Source organism: Carassius auratus, unplaced genomic scaffold (genome assembly GCF_003368295.1).
Source record: "Carassius auratus strain Wakin unplaced genomic scaffold, ASM336829v1 scaf_tig00011586, whole genome shotgun sequence".
NCBI lineage: Eukaryota > Metazoa > Chordata > Actinopteri > Cypriniformes > Cyprinidae > Carassius > Carassius auratus.
Genome location: NW_020524219.1, coordinates 35,281 through 52,404, shown reverse-complemented (window position 1 = coordinate 52,404; position 17,124 = coordinate 35,281). Strand labels below are relative to the sequence as shown.

The 17,124-nt window shown below is 39.0% G+C and overlaps 1 protein-coding gene across 1 annotated transcript; it reads left to right on the top strand.

The window, feature by feature from the left end:
* The first annotated feature begins 363 nt into the window (after window positions 1-363).
* Window positions 364-13,205, top strand: LOC113073189 (roundabout homolog 1-like). The gene is made up of 19 exons (XM_026246064.1): window positions 364-606; window positions 1,455-1,781; window positions 2,913-3,070; window positions 3,275-3,395; window positions 3,471-3,609; window positions 3,834-3,961; window positions 4,083-4,198; window positions 4,296-4,527; window positions 4,708-4,829; window positions 5,753-5,924; window positions 6,012-6,194; window positions 6,273-6,315; window positions 6,908-7,023; window positions 7,265-7,585; window positions 7,660-7,758; window positions 7,838-7,976; window positions 10,682-10,936; window positions 11,012-11,343; window positions 12,539-13,205. Exons 1-19 carry the CDS (start codon window positions 552-554, stop codon window positions 12,757-12,759), a joined length of 3,279 nt encoding a protein of 1,092 aa, XP_026101849.1. The 5' UTR covers window positions 364-551; the 3' UTR covers window positions 12,760-13,205.
* The last annotated feature ends 3,919 nt before the right edge of the window (window positions 13,206-17,124 follow it).

The following is a 17,124-nucleotide window of genomic DNA, read 5'->3' as shown; positions in this document are numbered from 1 at the left end:
TTAACTGCACCACGCAGAAACAGCTAAATTCCTTCTTCACTGGACGCGACAAAGCAAGTTTTAAAAATCATTTTAATATGTTTTAATATGCGCCGCGACGCAGACGGTCCCTGAAAATAATGGAATAGTATTTTGTCTCACTGTTTCGTCCAACAATACGCCTTGTTATCTATAGTGGTAATTTGCAGATCGTGTCAAAATGTTGTTGGTTTAGAATACATAAATAACTCTTTTGACTCGTGTACGATAATTTTCTTCCAAATGCGATAATTTTGAACTTCTGGTACGATACTTGGGGCTGGGCATTTCCAATCTGGCAACACTGCTGCTGCTCCAGTCAGCCAGTCACCGGGGCGGGTCTCAGTCCGGATGGCGCTCTGTTCAACACTCATACTAACTAAAACGACAGAGACATGACTGTGAAACCTGGAAATCTCAACTGAAATACCGTTGCTTTATATAACCTAGAAAACTATTCATTTTCGTCGCGGATTTGTTACTGACAAAACATGCGTTTGTTTTCATAGACTGAATTCGACATCACACGTAAAATGAGATACTTTATCAAGCTCTCTTGGGTTTTGGGGATTATTTGTAATGTTGAAGGTAAGCACAAAGTATTTATTATATATATCGTTAACAAAAAGTTATTTTAATTAGAAACTAAATGTTTAAATCTAGACGCAATAATAACTAAATTGGAAATGGGATCTTTATGCTTTATGCAGCTTTATTTAATTAATTTCTTTTTTGTAAACTTCCAATGTTTCCCCCAAATACAGTGAAAATTACATAGCATGTCTGTTAGACTCTTCATTTCCTCTCTTTCAGGAAACTACCCCATCAGAGACAATAGAAACTTTTAATAGTAGAACACATTTCTGCCAAGAATGTAGTGCTGAGATTCTCTATTGTGCACTATTACCTACTCTTGTCATGCATCAGGAAAATAAGTGCTTTATTATAGTTTGTTAAACGACATTATTAAAATTTTTCAAATTAAAGGGCTCCCAAATCCCACAGACAATGACAACAAGGACTTGTAAGACCAAACCATTTTATTTATTTTTTTAGTTTGTTTGTTTCAACGACACCATCTCATGCACATGTGATTGCCATGTTTTGGCTTGAGAGTACAAAGAGACAATGTAGTACACTGAAAGTGGGTCAATAATAGCAGAGGGCCATTCCCGCACTTGGTGCACAGGTGACGGATGTCCTGTTTGTTGGTCTATGACTTTGTTTGTGAGTGCTGGGCTTTTGTTCCGCTCATAGTGGGAAAAACAGCTCCCCACGCTTCCGTTCCATTTAGGAAATGTGTTTCCTTTACTCACCGCAGGGTCATATAGCCATATTAAACAAAATAATTAAATGACCTCTCAGGATTGTCATTTGTTTAGTGTTTTGTTTAGTGGAAGTTACTGTTGTTTGACTCTCCCATTTCGGTTCTCCAGGTTCCAGGTCTGTTTCAGATAGTGGTCTGCCTCAAATTATCCACCATCCATCTGATGTGGTGGTCCGGGTGGGCAGTCCGGCCACGTTGTCCTGCAGGGCAGAGGGAAACCCTAAGCCCACCATCCAGTGGCTCAGAAATGGTCAACCACTTGATACGGACAAGATGGACGCGCATTCACAGCCTGTTGTTTTATCAGAAGGAAGTTTGTTCTTCTTCAGCGTCGTCCCTGGCCGAAAGAGTCAGTCCCATGAAGCGGTATACGCCTGCGTGGCTCGCAACAGTGCTGGGGTCGCGACTAGCAGAAATGCCTCTCTTCATATAGCAGGTTTGATTCATGAGAAATTGTGATCTTTTCTAATATTAAAGAGATTCACCTGAAGTTCACCTGAAAATGAAAATTCTCATTATTTACTCAAACGTTGTTCAGAACCTGGATGACTTACATTCTTCTGTGGATCATATAAGAACATATTTTAAAGAGCATTGTCAATACAGTGAAAGTCAATAGGGTCTTGATGTTCAGTTGCCACCTAAACTCACCTGTTTAAGATCGACAGGCCTTGAAAACAACAAGTAATCCATCAAGACCTACTGGATGAGGATGAGGAAGCTTATTAAGATGATTCATGAGATTACTGGAGATCAGATGTCAGTTTGCCTTCCAGCCCGAAACAAACAGAGCAGTAATTGAGCTCTGACAGCATGCTGTGTTTGTAGCCCAAATAGATTCCTCAGCTGGCTCGTTTCCATTCCACTGGATTGGAGCAGGACCAGATTGAGACATTAAATCAATGAAATAGCATTTTGCTTATACCGATTTCACTGCTAGATAATTTGAGACACCAACAAACTATGTCAAGAGAGTTGACAATAGACTTTGATTACTAAAGCAAAAGGGCCTTTTTGAGAAAAAGATTAGACATTCCTTCTCTGAAATGTAGCGACTGACCATTAGCATTTAAACTACCTTAAACTAAGATTTTTTTTTAATAAATAATACAATTCAATTATTTTTTATATATACTTTAAAATGTATTTTAGTCCTTTGATGGCAGAGCTGAATTCTCAGCATCATTACTCCTGTCTTCAGTGTCACATGATCATTCAGAAATCATTCTAATATGATTATTTGGTGCTTCTTATTATTATCAATCTTGAAAACAGTTGTGCCTCTTAATAATTTTGTGTAAACTATGATATAGCATTTAATTATAAATATAAATATTTTGTAACATAAATGTCTTCTCTGTCACTTTTGATAAATTTACCAGACCCTTGCTTGATAAAAGTTCTTTCTAAAATAAAAATAAAAATCTTACTGACCACAAACATTTGAACAGTAGTGTATATTAAGTTTTGAAACACACTATATGTATAGAGAGAGAACCCAACATATATATATGTTTTATTTAGCTAGTTATTATTCACTCATTCCACCCGCGTGTGTGATTTTCAGCTCTGCGAGAAGAGTTCCGTGTGCAGCCCAGTGACGTGGAAGTAGCGATTGGCGAGGTGGCTGTGATGAACTGCAGACCACCTGTTGGATATCCTGAGCCCAACGTAACCTGGAGGAAAGACGGGACCCTAATCAACAGCAGCAATGAACATTACACTGTGAGTGCAAAATATACTCTAATAAGATTCTGTTTTCTTATTTAATGGGTTTGATTTATCAGTTAAAGTCTTCTCCATGAGAACTCGTCCCTGTGTATGTCTGTAGAAGGCAGTATAACACAGAAAGTGAATAGAGAGCTAGACCTGAACAGATAGACTGAACAGTGTTTTGTGTGCCTGGATTCTGTGTATCTGTTTGTATAGGAGCTGAATGGTAAACTGATCATTGCTCCAGCCCAGAAGAATGACTCTGGAGTTTACAGCTGTATAGCCTCAAACACAGCTGGAGTGAGAGAGAGTCGTGCGGCTCGGCTGTCTGCATTAGGTGAGACTATCATTGCTCTGAAAGATTAGGAATAACTCATGCATGGAGACTCATACATCTGACCTTCTTCCTCAGCTAAGCCAGTTTTATTGCGTAAACCAGAGGATGTTTCAGTGCAGCTTGGAGCGTCTGCACAGTTTTTCTGTGAGGCCAATGGAGACCCAATTCCTTCTGTAGAGTGGAGCCGAGAAAAAGGACCTTTACCCAGTGGCAGGTCAGATGCATGCACAGACCCTTCAAAATAACCATCACAGTGATGCTCATTGTGCATCATGTTTTAACAATATAGAATCAGTATAGTAATATAGACCCACTGCAGTACCTAAAAAGAACCTCCAGGGGTCTGCATCCCCCTAAGTAAAAATCCCAGATGCATAAGGATTGTGAGATTCCTTATAATTTACATTCTTAATCTTACATCGCAATTGCATTTGCCAGATATTTAATCAACCCCGACCACAGTCTGCAAATCCACTATGTGACGGCGCAGGACGCGGGTAGCTACACCTGCACTGCGGAAAATAAGCTCGGGGTGTCTGTGGCCAGTGCACAGCTTCTTGTAGAGGGTAAGAATGCATGTAATCAGTCAATTAACAGCACTTAAACAACTTCCCAGCATGCCATTTGTATCCCACTCACCTTGTTTAGATAAGTGATGTCTTATGTGATGGCTAATATATGTAACAGATGCAGGAATCACCAGCCTGAGAGACTTACACAAGGAGCTGTCTGCCTTACGCGTGAGCCTGGAGAACGTCACAGTTATGAGTACCGCCTCCAACATGTCTCAAGTTACATGGAGGGTAATACAGTTCAGGCACCACACTTTAAATAACTGTGTTTCCTTAAGTAACATTTTAAGATGGCATCACAAGTGTTCTGTTGTCTTTCTGTTTGTAGTTGCAGTCGTCTATGTCACAGCCTCATTATCTTGAAGGCTTTGAGGTGCTGTATCGCTCTCTCCTGCCGGCCAGCTCAGACTGGACAGTTCAAAGGGTTCCTCAGCCTGGCCTTCACACACACGTGGGACCTCTGAAGCGAGGCTACAAGTACGAGTTCAAAGTCCGACCCTACGGCAGCAGCTTGTATGGCAGGGATAGCAACACTAGACACTTACGAGTGCCAGAGATAGGTGAGAATATAAATGACCTTATTCATTTACAGTACCATGGCATTTGCATGATACTCCTAAGTACTTCAGTCGAGGGGTGGTATTGTTAACTAAGAGACTTAAACATTTCAATTGTATAAATTGTATTAACCCCAAACCTTTGTACTAAAACCAAACTGTAACCATGTGCCTGGTTCACAGTCCCCAGTGCACCACCTCAGGATGTGTCCATATCAATGCCCACTGACAGTAATGACACAGTGCACCTCAGCTGGGAGCCTCCGCCTCATGATGCTCACAATGGAATCATTCAGGGATATCAGGTATTATAGCGTAAAGACACTCGTTGTGAAAAAATGCTAATATTGCCCTGAGAAGCATTCTCTCCAGTAGATATGGAGGAATTTGTAAGAGAAAATAGTTTTTTTCTCTAGTTCCAAATTTTAATTTAATTAAAATTCATGTTTAATCAAAAGAAGCCTGGAAGCAGTTAAATAATTCCTATTTTCAGCCTAAGACACTTCTAGACTGTCTGATCACATAGAAATTACATGACCCTGCCAAAATCAACCATTTCAGATCGGTTGACTGCTACAAAAAAATACACTGTTTCTAGTATGCCACAGTAGAGTCCTGCATGGGTCTGTATTTGGAGATCGGCGCCCACCCGTACCCGCAAAGTTCAGCACCAGATCTGACCGGTCACTCGTGATAATATAAAATCGTCCACAGTCCTAGGTTTAAGTTGCGTTCTCCATTCTTGAATTACAGATCCAGCTGTGGAAAAGTCTCTCTCTCTCTCCGCAGTGGCGGTGATGTGATGGGTCAAATGTCATATCGTTGTTGCATTTGTGTACAAATATTGCACATATTTTTCATCTGCGCTACTACCTGCCCGCAAGGAGTTAGTTATCCACCCTCATCCCCACCCGTGAATTTTAGGAATGTCAAAATCCACCCGTTTTAGCCACTTTTATGCGGGTATCCGCGTGTACCTGACCCGTTGCAGGACTCTATTCCACAGTTTAGTTTCGGATCACAAAACTGATGCATATTTTCCACTAATTTATTTGTTGCTCTCTATATAAGCATTAGCTGCTGCACCATTACATTTTGAGTTCCCACTTCAGTCTATTGTTGTGATAACATATTGACCTAAAATCACATAAAATTCAAATATACATACCTATATATGTAATATGTAGCAGCCTGCTTGATTTTACTAAGCTGTTCTACTTTGTGACAGGTGTGGTGTGTGGAGACTGAGGAACAGAATTCTTTTAACTGGACAGTGGACAGTGGAACACACAGTATTGAGATCAGCACACTGCAGCCCGGCAAGCTGTTCTGGGCCACGGTGGCTGCCGTTAACGGGGCAGGAGTGGGGGTCCAGAGCGATCCATACAAACTGCTCATAGGTTAGTGAAGAAAACACTAAGGTATGAAACAATCATTTTAAAGTGTAATCTGCTCGATATGTTATTTTGTCGCTCTTTCTTTCCCAGAGTCGAGGCTGGAGGCGACACCTTATCAGACAGACATACTCAGTATGTCTCACTTCCTTGCTGTGATTAAAAAGCCGGTAATCATTGGCAGCGTTGGCATCCTCCTGTGTGTTTTGATGATTACTGCCGTGTTTTTGTACAGGAGACATGTCAGACCCACCAACCTGAGAGGCAAACGCTCAGGTAATCTATAATAAAGTCTTGATTTATTTTTGTTTATCTATACACACATAATCATAATTTTCACTTTTTTATTTGTAGGCTTATATGGACTTGAAATTGAAGATCACATCATCAAACACAGGTAAAAATGTAGATGTTTGATTTAAGAAGACAATAATGGAAGCATTGTTCAGTGATAATACTATTGAAATTTGAAATATACCACAGTACTGCATGATAACCATGTTCATATACAATTGTACTTTAAAGAATACCAAACTACAAAAAAAAAAAAAAAAAAAACATTTTTCCAAGACACATTTCCAAAAAGTACACTAAATGTTGATTTCAATATATGCACCAGCTAGTAACTATGGAATCTAAATTCTATAGAAGCTCATCTCTTTATTTCACATGAGAAAAAAAGCAATGCTTTAATAAAACTAACTTATGAGATAACAATCTAAATTATGACATACTAAGTTGCAATTATGAGATAGTCTCCTTACAGTACATTTTAAATAATAATTATTTATTGTATCGTAATTATGACAATATCTCATTTGTCAATTTACTTTTTATCTCATAATTTCAACAAGTCATAATTTTTACTGTTTATCTCATAATAATAATTTACCAAAGCATGACTTTTTTTCTTACGTAATACTATACTATACTTGTTAAATAGGCTTCCATAAGTAATTGCGACACCATCCTTATAATGTCATTTCTAGAATGGCAGCACCAGACTCTCCGTGGATCTCTGGAGGCTGGAGGCCAGATTCCAGCAGTGAGCCCAAGCAGGGCCTTTGGACCCCGAGTCAAGAGAACTCTGGCTTGCGGAGGACCAGTAAGTCATGATTTTAGTTAATATACATAGTCATAACCTTCTCACGAGTTTCAAACCTTACCTATTATTCTTTTTTTCCTCTCGTCATCTCTCTTGATGACAGATATGTCCGTAGAACCTTAAAAAAATGCCTGTCACCCCTGACGTCATGACTCTGCGGAGTCCTCTTCAACTCTAATTACCGTTGACATCTTGGCGCATTATGCAAATCAGTCTGTTTTTTTTACCCCCCTACTGACAGCTCTGCCCATTATGGCTAAAAAGGACACCAACCATGTACGGTCAGCCGTACCGATTGTACCAGACAATTGTGGCGTCTATGGCACCTTTTATATGGATCTTACCGGCAAGGAACTGCAGACATTTAATAGTCCAGGACGCGGTCCTAGAATGCCCCACAGCAAATCTCCGCTGCATAACTCCGAAACTGTTCGAATCACTGAACCCATCGTCAAAACTGCTGTTGTGAGGGAAGTGCAGGCATTGCCATGGAGACGTGTCCTCCCTGCCCAGCCCAGCATGGGAGTTCTGAAGGAATCATGGGAGAAAAATTACAAACGTGGTGAGACATTCATTCATTCAGCGAGTTATTCGCATTTATTTTGTCCAGCACTAACACAATTTGTCTACTTTCAGAGCTGCATGCTGTAAAAAGTGCCCCACTAATGCCTGCTAGTCTGGCAGTGTGCAGTGCATCGAGTAACCATCAGCAAAGATTCAATCAGCACCCTGCAGGTTTAAACATTAGCATGTCCAAATTCTGTTATGCAATCTATTTATTTCATCTGTTCAAAGCTGGTCTACATTCCATTAGGTGGTGTATCGGAGCCTGTGAAGCCGCTGAGTTCTTCACGTATCCTGCACTACTCTGCCTCTCTGCAACTGGTGGACATGTTACCCAGCCCTCCACCTCTTCCTGTGGAGGACAACTACAGCCTCAGCTCAGAGGACGAGTGAGAATCACATTATACCCAAAGCAAAATTTAAATCTTCAATGATTTTATTGCTCATTTATAGCCCAGCAGAACATGTTGGTAAAACTTTATAATAAGGTTAAATTGGGTAACTTTAGGTAATGCATTATATATCTTTAAGTCACAATGAACAATAGTTTTTAGCATTTATTAATCCAAGTTAAATGGATAGTTCACCCAAAATGAAAATTTGGTTATCTAAACCTCAAAGACTTACTTACTACATAACAGAAGATGTTTTGAAAAATGTCTCTGGGTTTATTTTGTGTGTGTTGGGTGGGGGGGGGGGATTTTTTGCCTATGAGAGTCAATGGGTTCCAGTATTCCAACATTCATTCTTTATCATTTTGAAGAAGTCATACAGATATGGAATGACATGAGGGTGAGTAAATAAATGATGACAGAATTTAAGTTTTTGGGTGAACTTTAAATGTTACTTTATAACTTTATAAAATACTGCATTTTAACATTTCAAATTATATAAATTGCTGTTTAGGTTACATAAAGTAATGAAACTTTACTGTAGAGTAGTGCCGTTATGTGGTTTAAAGGTATCGCCTCTGTGCCATGTTTCCCTTAAAGAAGAAGAAATAAAACTAAGCACAAATGAGACAATCATTGACATGTTAAAAGAGCAAAAAAAAAATGTGGGAAACAAAATTCAGATAATTTGGTCTGGAAAGAGTTTGATGTAAGACTTTTGCTGGTGTCAAGGGAAATCAGAGCACAGTATTTGACATCTGAATCTATAAAGGAGACATGAGATCACTAGGGTCTTTCTCTGAGCAGAAACTTCTAAGAAGCTATAAATTCATCTATTTGCTATCCATTTGATCTCATAGCTATCTAGGAGAAACCATTAAAGATAAGAAAGTGATCTCATTTGTGATTTTTCTTCCCTGTAGGCAACAGTATTCAGCAGAACGCTTTGAAGTTTCAGGTTTCTGTTTATCAGAGTTCAGTTCCTTCTCAGTGCACAGACACAAACTAGAACTTTAGATTGTCTTTCTTTTTAATGCGGCTTCTTAAATGGTCATAAACTTCAGTTTCACCATTGTCATAGGATGAAGAGAGTAGTGGAAAATCGCTACTGCCACAGAGCTCAAGATTTGCGTCCATTTCTCAGACATTCGAGAGGTTGCCGGTCCATAATGAGGTATCTGTGACTATAACGTGTCATTGTACCATGAGAAGAGAGAAGTCTACTACTGTCTCTCAGCTCTCAGACTAAAAGACTGGAAACCAATTTAGTTTGTAGCTCAACTCTAACGGACGGGGAGTTTAAAGAAGAAATGGAAATTTTGTCATTAATCGCTGACCCCCATGTCATTCCAACCCGTAAAAGCTTTGTTTGTCTTCGGAACACAATTTTTAAGATATTTTGGATGAATACCAGGGGGCTTGAGACTGTCCCATAGACTGCCAAGTAAATAACACTTGTCAAGATCCAGAAAAGTATGAAAAGCATCATCTGAATAGTCCATCTGCCATCAGTGGTTCAGCCGTAACATTATGAAGTGATGAGAATACTTTTTTTTGTATGCACATAAAACAAAAATAACGACTTTATTCAACAATTCTTGTTATCAGTCTCCTCTGTGTCTCTCCATATCATCGTATGTTGCGTATGCTCTTCTGTGTCAGCCGCACCACAAGGATGTGCTGTTTTTATGTGTATTTATGCTTTGATTTGAAAGTAAACAATGCATCCTTGTGGCGCGGCTGACACAGAAGAGCGTAGACAGTTTGAGTGATTTGGAGAGACAAAGGAGACTGTTGACAACCGAATTGTTTAACAAAGCCCTTATTTTTATTTTATTCGCATACAAAAAAAATTATTGTCTATGGTTGAACTACTGATGGCAGATGGAATATTCTGATAATGTTTTTCTGGACTTTGACAGTGTTATTTACTTGGTAGTCTATGGGACAGTCTCAAGCTTCCCGGTTTTTAGCCAAAATATCTTAAATTGTGTTCCGAAGACGAACAAAGCTTTATGGGTTTCCTTTTGGGGTGGAGTATCCCTTTAAATGAAGGCCACAAATGAACAAAAAATTAAGTTGAATTAGTAAACCATGGGCATGACTTGCTAACAAGGGATCAAATTAATAAATCACTGGATGTCCTCTGCAGGGCTCCATAGTAAAGTTATTTTCATTAGAAATGCAGCAGACGTAAACAATTAGCCTGCTAGCTTAGCAAAAACTCTACAGATATGTTCAATTATACTAGAAAAGCTTATAATCGAACATTTATGTTGGGTAAAGGTTTAAACTTACAGGTTAAATGTATAACATTATGCTACGCTAATAGTATGCTGATCAGTTAGCATCCAGAAGTAAGATAACTAAAAAATATGAGAATTGTTTAATAGCTTAGCAAAACCTTACACATATGTTCAATTATACAATAAAACCTAATAATTTAACATTTGCCTGTGTTGAAGGCTGCTACGGTATGCTAAGCTAATATGCTAAGCAGTTATCATGCAAAACGAAACTAATCAAAAAGGTTAAGGTAAAAGGTAGGTAAAATCTATAAGTTTTATACTATTATAACAGCAGACGTAGCAATGCCAGAAATACTAGGTGTAGTATGTTAGTATGAGTGATATGCTAGTATTTAGTCACTGGTTAGAAAGGAAACATGATTATGATATGCCCATCTATATCTGATCCCTCAGGTCTACCAGATCCACCAAATTGACAGTTGACATCGGCTCTCTGCAGTCTGTGTGTACGGCATCTGGGCTCCAGGGTCCCGCTACGGCCACAACAGGCTGTCCAAGCCACCACAGTCCAGCCCAGCCAAGCCCGACCTTCAGCCACCTTTCCTCGGTCTCCTTCTGTCTTTCCAATGATGACTACCAGGACACCACGCTCAGTACTCAGGGCCACACTCAATACATGGAGACCAGCCTCAAACCACAGGGGCAAAGGTAAAAGAACATCTGAAAGAGCATTTATCTGAAGAAACTATCAAGCCAAGGGCTAATTTTGATGTCTCCCAACAGTACGTCCCGTCAAAGTTCTCCTTCATTGCCCCATCCGTTCTCTCCCACGCCCACGTTTGGTTACATCTGTGGGCCTGCGGAACGGGAGATGGATGAAGAGCGGGAGTCTCAGCCAGTCGGCCTCAGGAGAGCTACCCTGAGGAGCACGCAATCAACTTGCTGTAGCGAATGGGAGGGTTCGTTGTGGAACGGCTGGGGTTCGGTGTCAGAGAGCAACATGACAAGCGCTCGAACGAGTATCATCAGCTGTTCTGACTACTCGTTCATAAACGATGCAAATTTTGCCCGCATCCTGGCTATGACAGCCGAATCCACGAGCGGTACTTTATCAGGCAAGATACAAACTCTCTTCAACCTCTGTAGAATTAGGTTGTTGTACTGTATTTCATTGTCTCCACATGATTCAAGTACTAAGCTGGTCAACAGCAAGTACAGATGTAGTTTTCAGATACGTCCACTAGGTGGAACAATCTGCTCATGCTATATAGAGTTTCATGGCTTTATCAGCAAGTCCACACAGATTCAGAGTTAGTTGACATGTAGTTGCAAAGTTACTTACAGTAAGTAGAATGTCTAAAGTGTATGCAGTGTAAATCTATAAAAAAAATATTTGCATAGTCATCAAAAAGTATTGTTTAAATATCTGCTTTCAATTTAGCTCATTTAAAATGATTCATAATTTTGTGTATACAGTGCAACCAAAGTATTTTGTCACTTAAAAATGTCTGAATATCACTGCATTAAAAAAAGCGTCAACGCAAGTGGCTTTTATTCTAAAGAAAGACAACACAAGCAAAAGATGTTGCTAGGTTTTAAATGAAAAATTAGGATTTTAAACACTTTCAGCTTGTCAAATCTTAATGGAACATGTTCGTATAGTAGTTAATGTGATAAATTACACCTGCCTTCACCCAGAGACCTGTAGGTTAAAGAATAGCAAAAAATGACTCATAAAAGTGAGGTTAGTTTTGAGAAAATATTTTATCTATTTTGTTATCTAATGTATTAACATTTAACTTCTCATCCCGTATTTGGGATGGGAAGTTTCATTGTCAAATCAGATTCACGAGGCACTGCAGCATTACTCTTCCCAATGAGACAGTGAAAAATAGCAGCGCTACTTTGGTACAATGAGAAATAAAGGGATTTGAGAGCCTGCCTGCAAATTGTCTGAGCTCCCCCATCATCCTCTCTGAAGTTTCAGCAAATCAATCATGGCTTTCAAAAGAGAAACCTACTGGGATTTTCCTCTTTCCATTTGCTGATTGTTTCCCCCTTTCTCTCGCTCCCTGTCTGTCTTTCAATCTCTGTGAATGCATCAGGTTATATGACTAGTTCATTGTAACTGATGAGTTCAGCACCATTGTGCATTATCATTGAGTGTTATAATGGTAAAATTGACTTGTACGTCTTTATACGCGTTAACAGAATGCTTTTCTTTGTGTATTTTATACCTATGTGCATGCATATGCATTCATCTGCCTTGATTTCCTTTGTGATGTGTATGTGATCGTGCATTTTCTGCAGATTCCTCCCCGCCTGCATCCCCCCTGAGTGTTCTGTTCCCCCCTCGAGATTGTTTTGGAGAGCTGGAGCCGCTGCCTGTGTGGGACTGGAGCACAGCGTGGGTGGAGGAGTTGGAGGCCCAGTTAAAAGCCTCCAACAAGGCCAGAATCACTGCTACATCTAGCCGACACTCAGGCATTGAGCGCTGGAGAGGACATCTGGAAACCCCCTCGCACCGATGATCGACTTGCACATGCCTAGGGGTCGTTTATGGACTACATTTCCCTGTATTCCTCAGGGCAACCCCCATTTCTTGTAGTTTTGATGGGCTTGGGTATGTAGCAAGGTCAAATATAAGAACACACTGCTGCAAATCACAGTAGGTGCAGTTGAGTTGTACCACACTATAATAAAGACTATTGTACAGGATGTTCATATTGGCATTCAACGAAATGTAAATAAAGCAATTTTATTTAATAATACTCCACTTACAATTTTACAAAATCATATATGCTTTTATACGACAAGGAAAAATACACAAGAAATATTATACAAGATGCTTTTGTATTTTACAATTATTTTTTTTATTATATTATAATTTAAATCTTAATTTACTTAAAATATTAGTTTATTTTTCATATAAATCAGAATGTAATTTAACTAAATGTTAGCAATTTTAGACAAATTTTTTTAAAACAAAAAGTAATTTTTATTGATGATTGTTTTTTGTTTTTTTTTACGTACATCAAATATTTCTCACAATTGCTGTACTACTAAAAAGTTGCATTTTAATGACTTTTATTTTTATAATATGAAATGCCTTTTTTAAAAGTTAATAAAAAGATCATAAGTGGATATTTCATCACAAGTATCTGCCTCTCAGATTACTATGACATATGTTTGTGTTTGTTGCTTGTGTGTCCGACTGTTTTGTAGTTAAGGGAGCACAAGAGGTCTGTCAAGAGAACATGTACGGCCCTCCAGATCACTAATCCTCACCGCAAGCCAGCAGAACCAAATCAGACAACCCTAGACACCCGCTGGACACACACACACACACACACTCACAGAAAACACAAGTGACCATGGCATGACTGCAGAGGGATTATCGCTTGTCCCCTTCTCTCTCTCCCTACAGCCATATGCTTGGCATAAAAACACACCTCCCCCATTACACACTTTTATGCGTGTGCACACAAACACACTGTTCAGATCTACAGGCTTGAATTAGTCAATGGCCAAAAAGGCATCTTTTTATAGCCTGCTGGTAATCCTTTGACCCAGTTTGCCATGCAAGAGCACACTAAAACGGTACCAAGTTTTGCTTCTCTCTTGCTTGGTTTATTTCATTCATTTGTCACAGCAGAACACCCCACATTTGTCTGCAAGGATTATTTTGCATGAAACAATTCTTTCTTATAAAATGATTAGGTTTTTAGAAGTTTTTCTTATTAAAATCCTTGCCGATAAGTGATTGAGATCAAATATTTAACTAAATTTGTGCTTTACCTTAATCCACCAAGTAAAAACAGTCACATCTGTGAGATACGAATTCACAATTTTGAGAAATAATGCTGCAAATACAAGAATCTGTCACAATTGTGAGAAATAAAGTAGCAATTCTGATATAAAGTTACAGGAAATTCACAAATGTTAGATATAAACTGCCAAATATGAGAAATAAAATTGCAGTTGAGAAATATAAAGCTGCAAATACAATGAATATCAACAAACTTGAGAAACAGTGTCAACAATGAGATATAAAGTTGCAACTGTGCGATCTAAAACTGCAAATAAAGTCAGAATTGTGTATAATGCATTTGCAATTATGAGATAAAAAGTTGCAACTGTGAGATTTAAAGTTAAAAATACAAGAAATTAAGTTGAAACTGAGAAATAGTTGGTTTTAGGACAGTTTTGGACACAATTGTGACAGTCAACTGAAAGTTTCAGTTGTGAGATAGAAAGTCACAAGTGCTAGATATTTAAAACATGCCGTTATGAGAAAAAGAGGCCACTGTAAGACATAACTAAAAATGTTCTATTATTATTACTACTGCTATTGTCATCTTGTAAGGTGGAAAAAGGCTTTTTTTTTTATTACGACTGATGACCCCAAAAAGTAATCATAAAAATCTGTTCAGCAATCTGCATTATAAGAATTATCAGTTTGCACCACAAAATGTTACTGGACGAGTTCTGCACCAAACTTTAATACTTAATGTTAGGCGTTTGTTCAAATGTCAAACCCTAAGTGAAAGCAACAGCAATGACTTGGCAAGTAACATTAACAATTCACTTGCCAGGGAAATTTAAAACCAAACGTCATTGTATCCAAATTTCTGTCAGAACATTTCTAAGTTCTGTCAGCCCCAAATGTTTCCAGGAATAATTAGCACATGGGACCGATTTCCAAGGTAATGCATTGCGGCTCTAAATGATTGGCTAGATTGAAATTAATGTCCAACACCTGAGTCATCATCTCTCTCGTCTGCATCCATCAACACACTAAATGAAAATGAAAGCCCCTGTTTGGCGCGCCATCCAGTCAAGTGGGCTTACCCGAGGTCCTGTGCCCAGTTAGAGGTTCAGAGGCGGGTGTGTGTGGAGATGAGAAATTGCAGAGTGTTTTGCACAGGCCCCATGGGATCCAGCCTTCTGTTGGCCTTCACTGACCCAGATCTGCCCCGAGAAAGATTAAACTCAAGGGTCCTTCTGTTCCCTAAAGCCTACGCTCCACAGGCAGGGTACACAAATCCAAGCTAGTTCGACTGGAGCTGTGGAGAGAAAAGAAAAAGCATTTATGTGCAATTGGTCTAGAATTGCAGAGATTACACCAAACAGTTGACTGCGTATTCAAGAACCTCTCACGGGCCGATGGTTCGGTTTATCTCAGAGGTGCAAACATTGCTCACTTATCACATAAATGAGTCCTCGTACCTAACTAACAGCTCGACAGCTGTGAGGCTGTAAACACTAATATCATTCTTTTCTCATCTCTAAAGAGCATTCAGCCGTTTTAACCCAGAGTTTGTCGTAAAACATCTTGACATTGATTTCAAAGCCAAATGACAAAGCCGCGGTTTTACTAGCTTGTTTGAACATTGTCCTCTTGTTTTTAATGTGCCAATTGCATGCACTTTGCATACATTAAATGAACAATGCGGTTGAAGGCATCCATCTCAGGGTTCTGTAATTAACATGGAAATGGGAGAATGGTATTTTGACTGCGATCTGCTCCCCTCTGGCCCTCCTGGGCGTGTCTCCACTGACACAAAGCTAATGAATGAGCTAGTGATTTATGGGGAATGGGTCTCCACTTAAGGAACAGTGCAAGTCTTGACTACTTGGTCTGAATTCTAAGGAGACCTTCGAAGGTGAAAGCTCAGGTGATCTCTGTACCCCCTACCTCTCTCAAGAAATTGCTCCTTCCATGTGATCCACCTCTAGGATTGATTCATATTGAAAATGATAATCATGAGAAGAACCTTCGACTAGCTGCTCAAAGCTTAAATCATATTGTTTAACAGCACAAATGAGTACCTACATGGTTATGTTGACAAGAGTGGAACATGTTCTTGGATCAACAGCCTTGTTAAAAAGGGGTGTTTGGTTCCAACTTGCTCCAACACCTGCCTGGAATGTTCTAGTAATTATACAGACCTTGATTAGATGGTTCAGGTTTGTTTATGTAAGGTTGGAGCCAAACTCTACAGGAAGCTGGACACACCAGGGTTATTATTTTTTTATTTTTTTTTAATGTCCTGGCTCTGCCAAGATTTATAATGGCAGTGAAAGAGTGTTATTTTTCAATAGTCCAAAAGAAGCCAAATAAAGTGCATCCATCCATCATAAAAAAAATGTCTTACACAGCACCATTGGATTCATCTGAAATAAGTCATATGCTCCTATGATGCCTTGAGGGTGAGTAACTCATGGTGTAATTACAATTTTGGGTGACCTATCCCTTCACGTTTTAAACTGTTTAATCACCATACAAAGGGTACATCAATGTAGTTCAAATACAGAACGAATGACTCTTGTGAGCCGGTTCTTTGTAGTGAATCAAATACATACAAATGCAGCTAGTGTAGTATGATTCACACATTAAAGGGATCATATGATGTCGCTAAAAACATTATTTTGTGTATCTGGTGTAATGAAATGTGTTTAAGGTTAAAAAAAAACATAATTTTCCACATAATGTAAATTATGGTTGCTCCTCTATGCCCCACCTTTCTGAAACGTATCGATTTTTTACCAAGCTCATTGTTCTTAAAAGCAAGGTGTATGGTGATTGGCCAGCTACTGTATCTAGCGCATTGTGATTGGCTGAATACCTGAAGCACGTGATGGAAATGTTACGCCCATAAACATACCCGGTGTGATGAGACAAAACCAATAAAACCCTTTACCAACAAGGTATTTGCAGCTTGCAGTGGGTACATATATACTGATTATAATTTTTACACGTTGTGTTGCATCGTGCCGCGAAAAACTTAAAACCATGTCTGCATTTGTGTTTGAAGAAATGACAAACAAGCTCTAAACTCACGTTTGAATCATCATTGGCAAATCCTTTAAATATGAACACGTACTTACAGGCT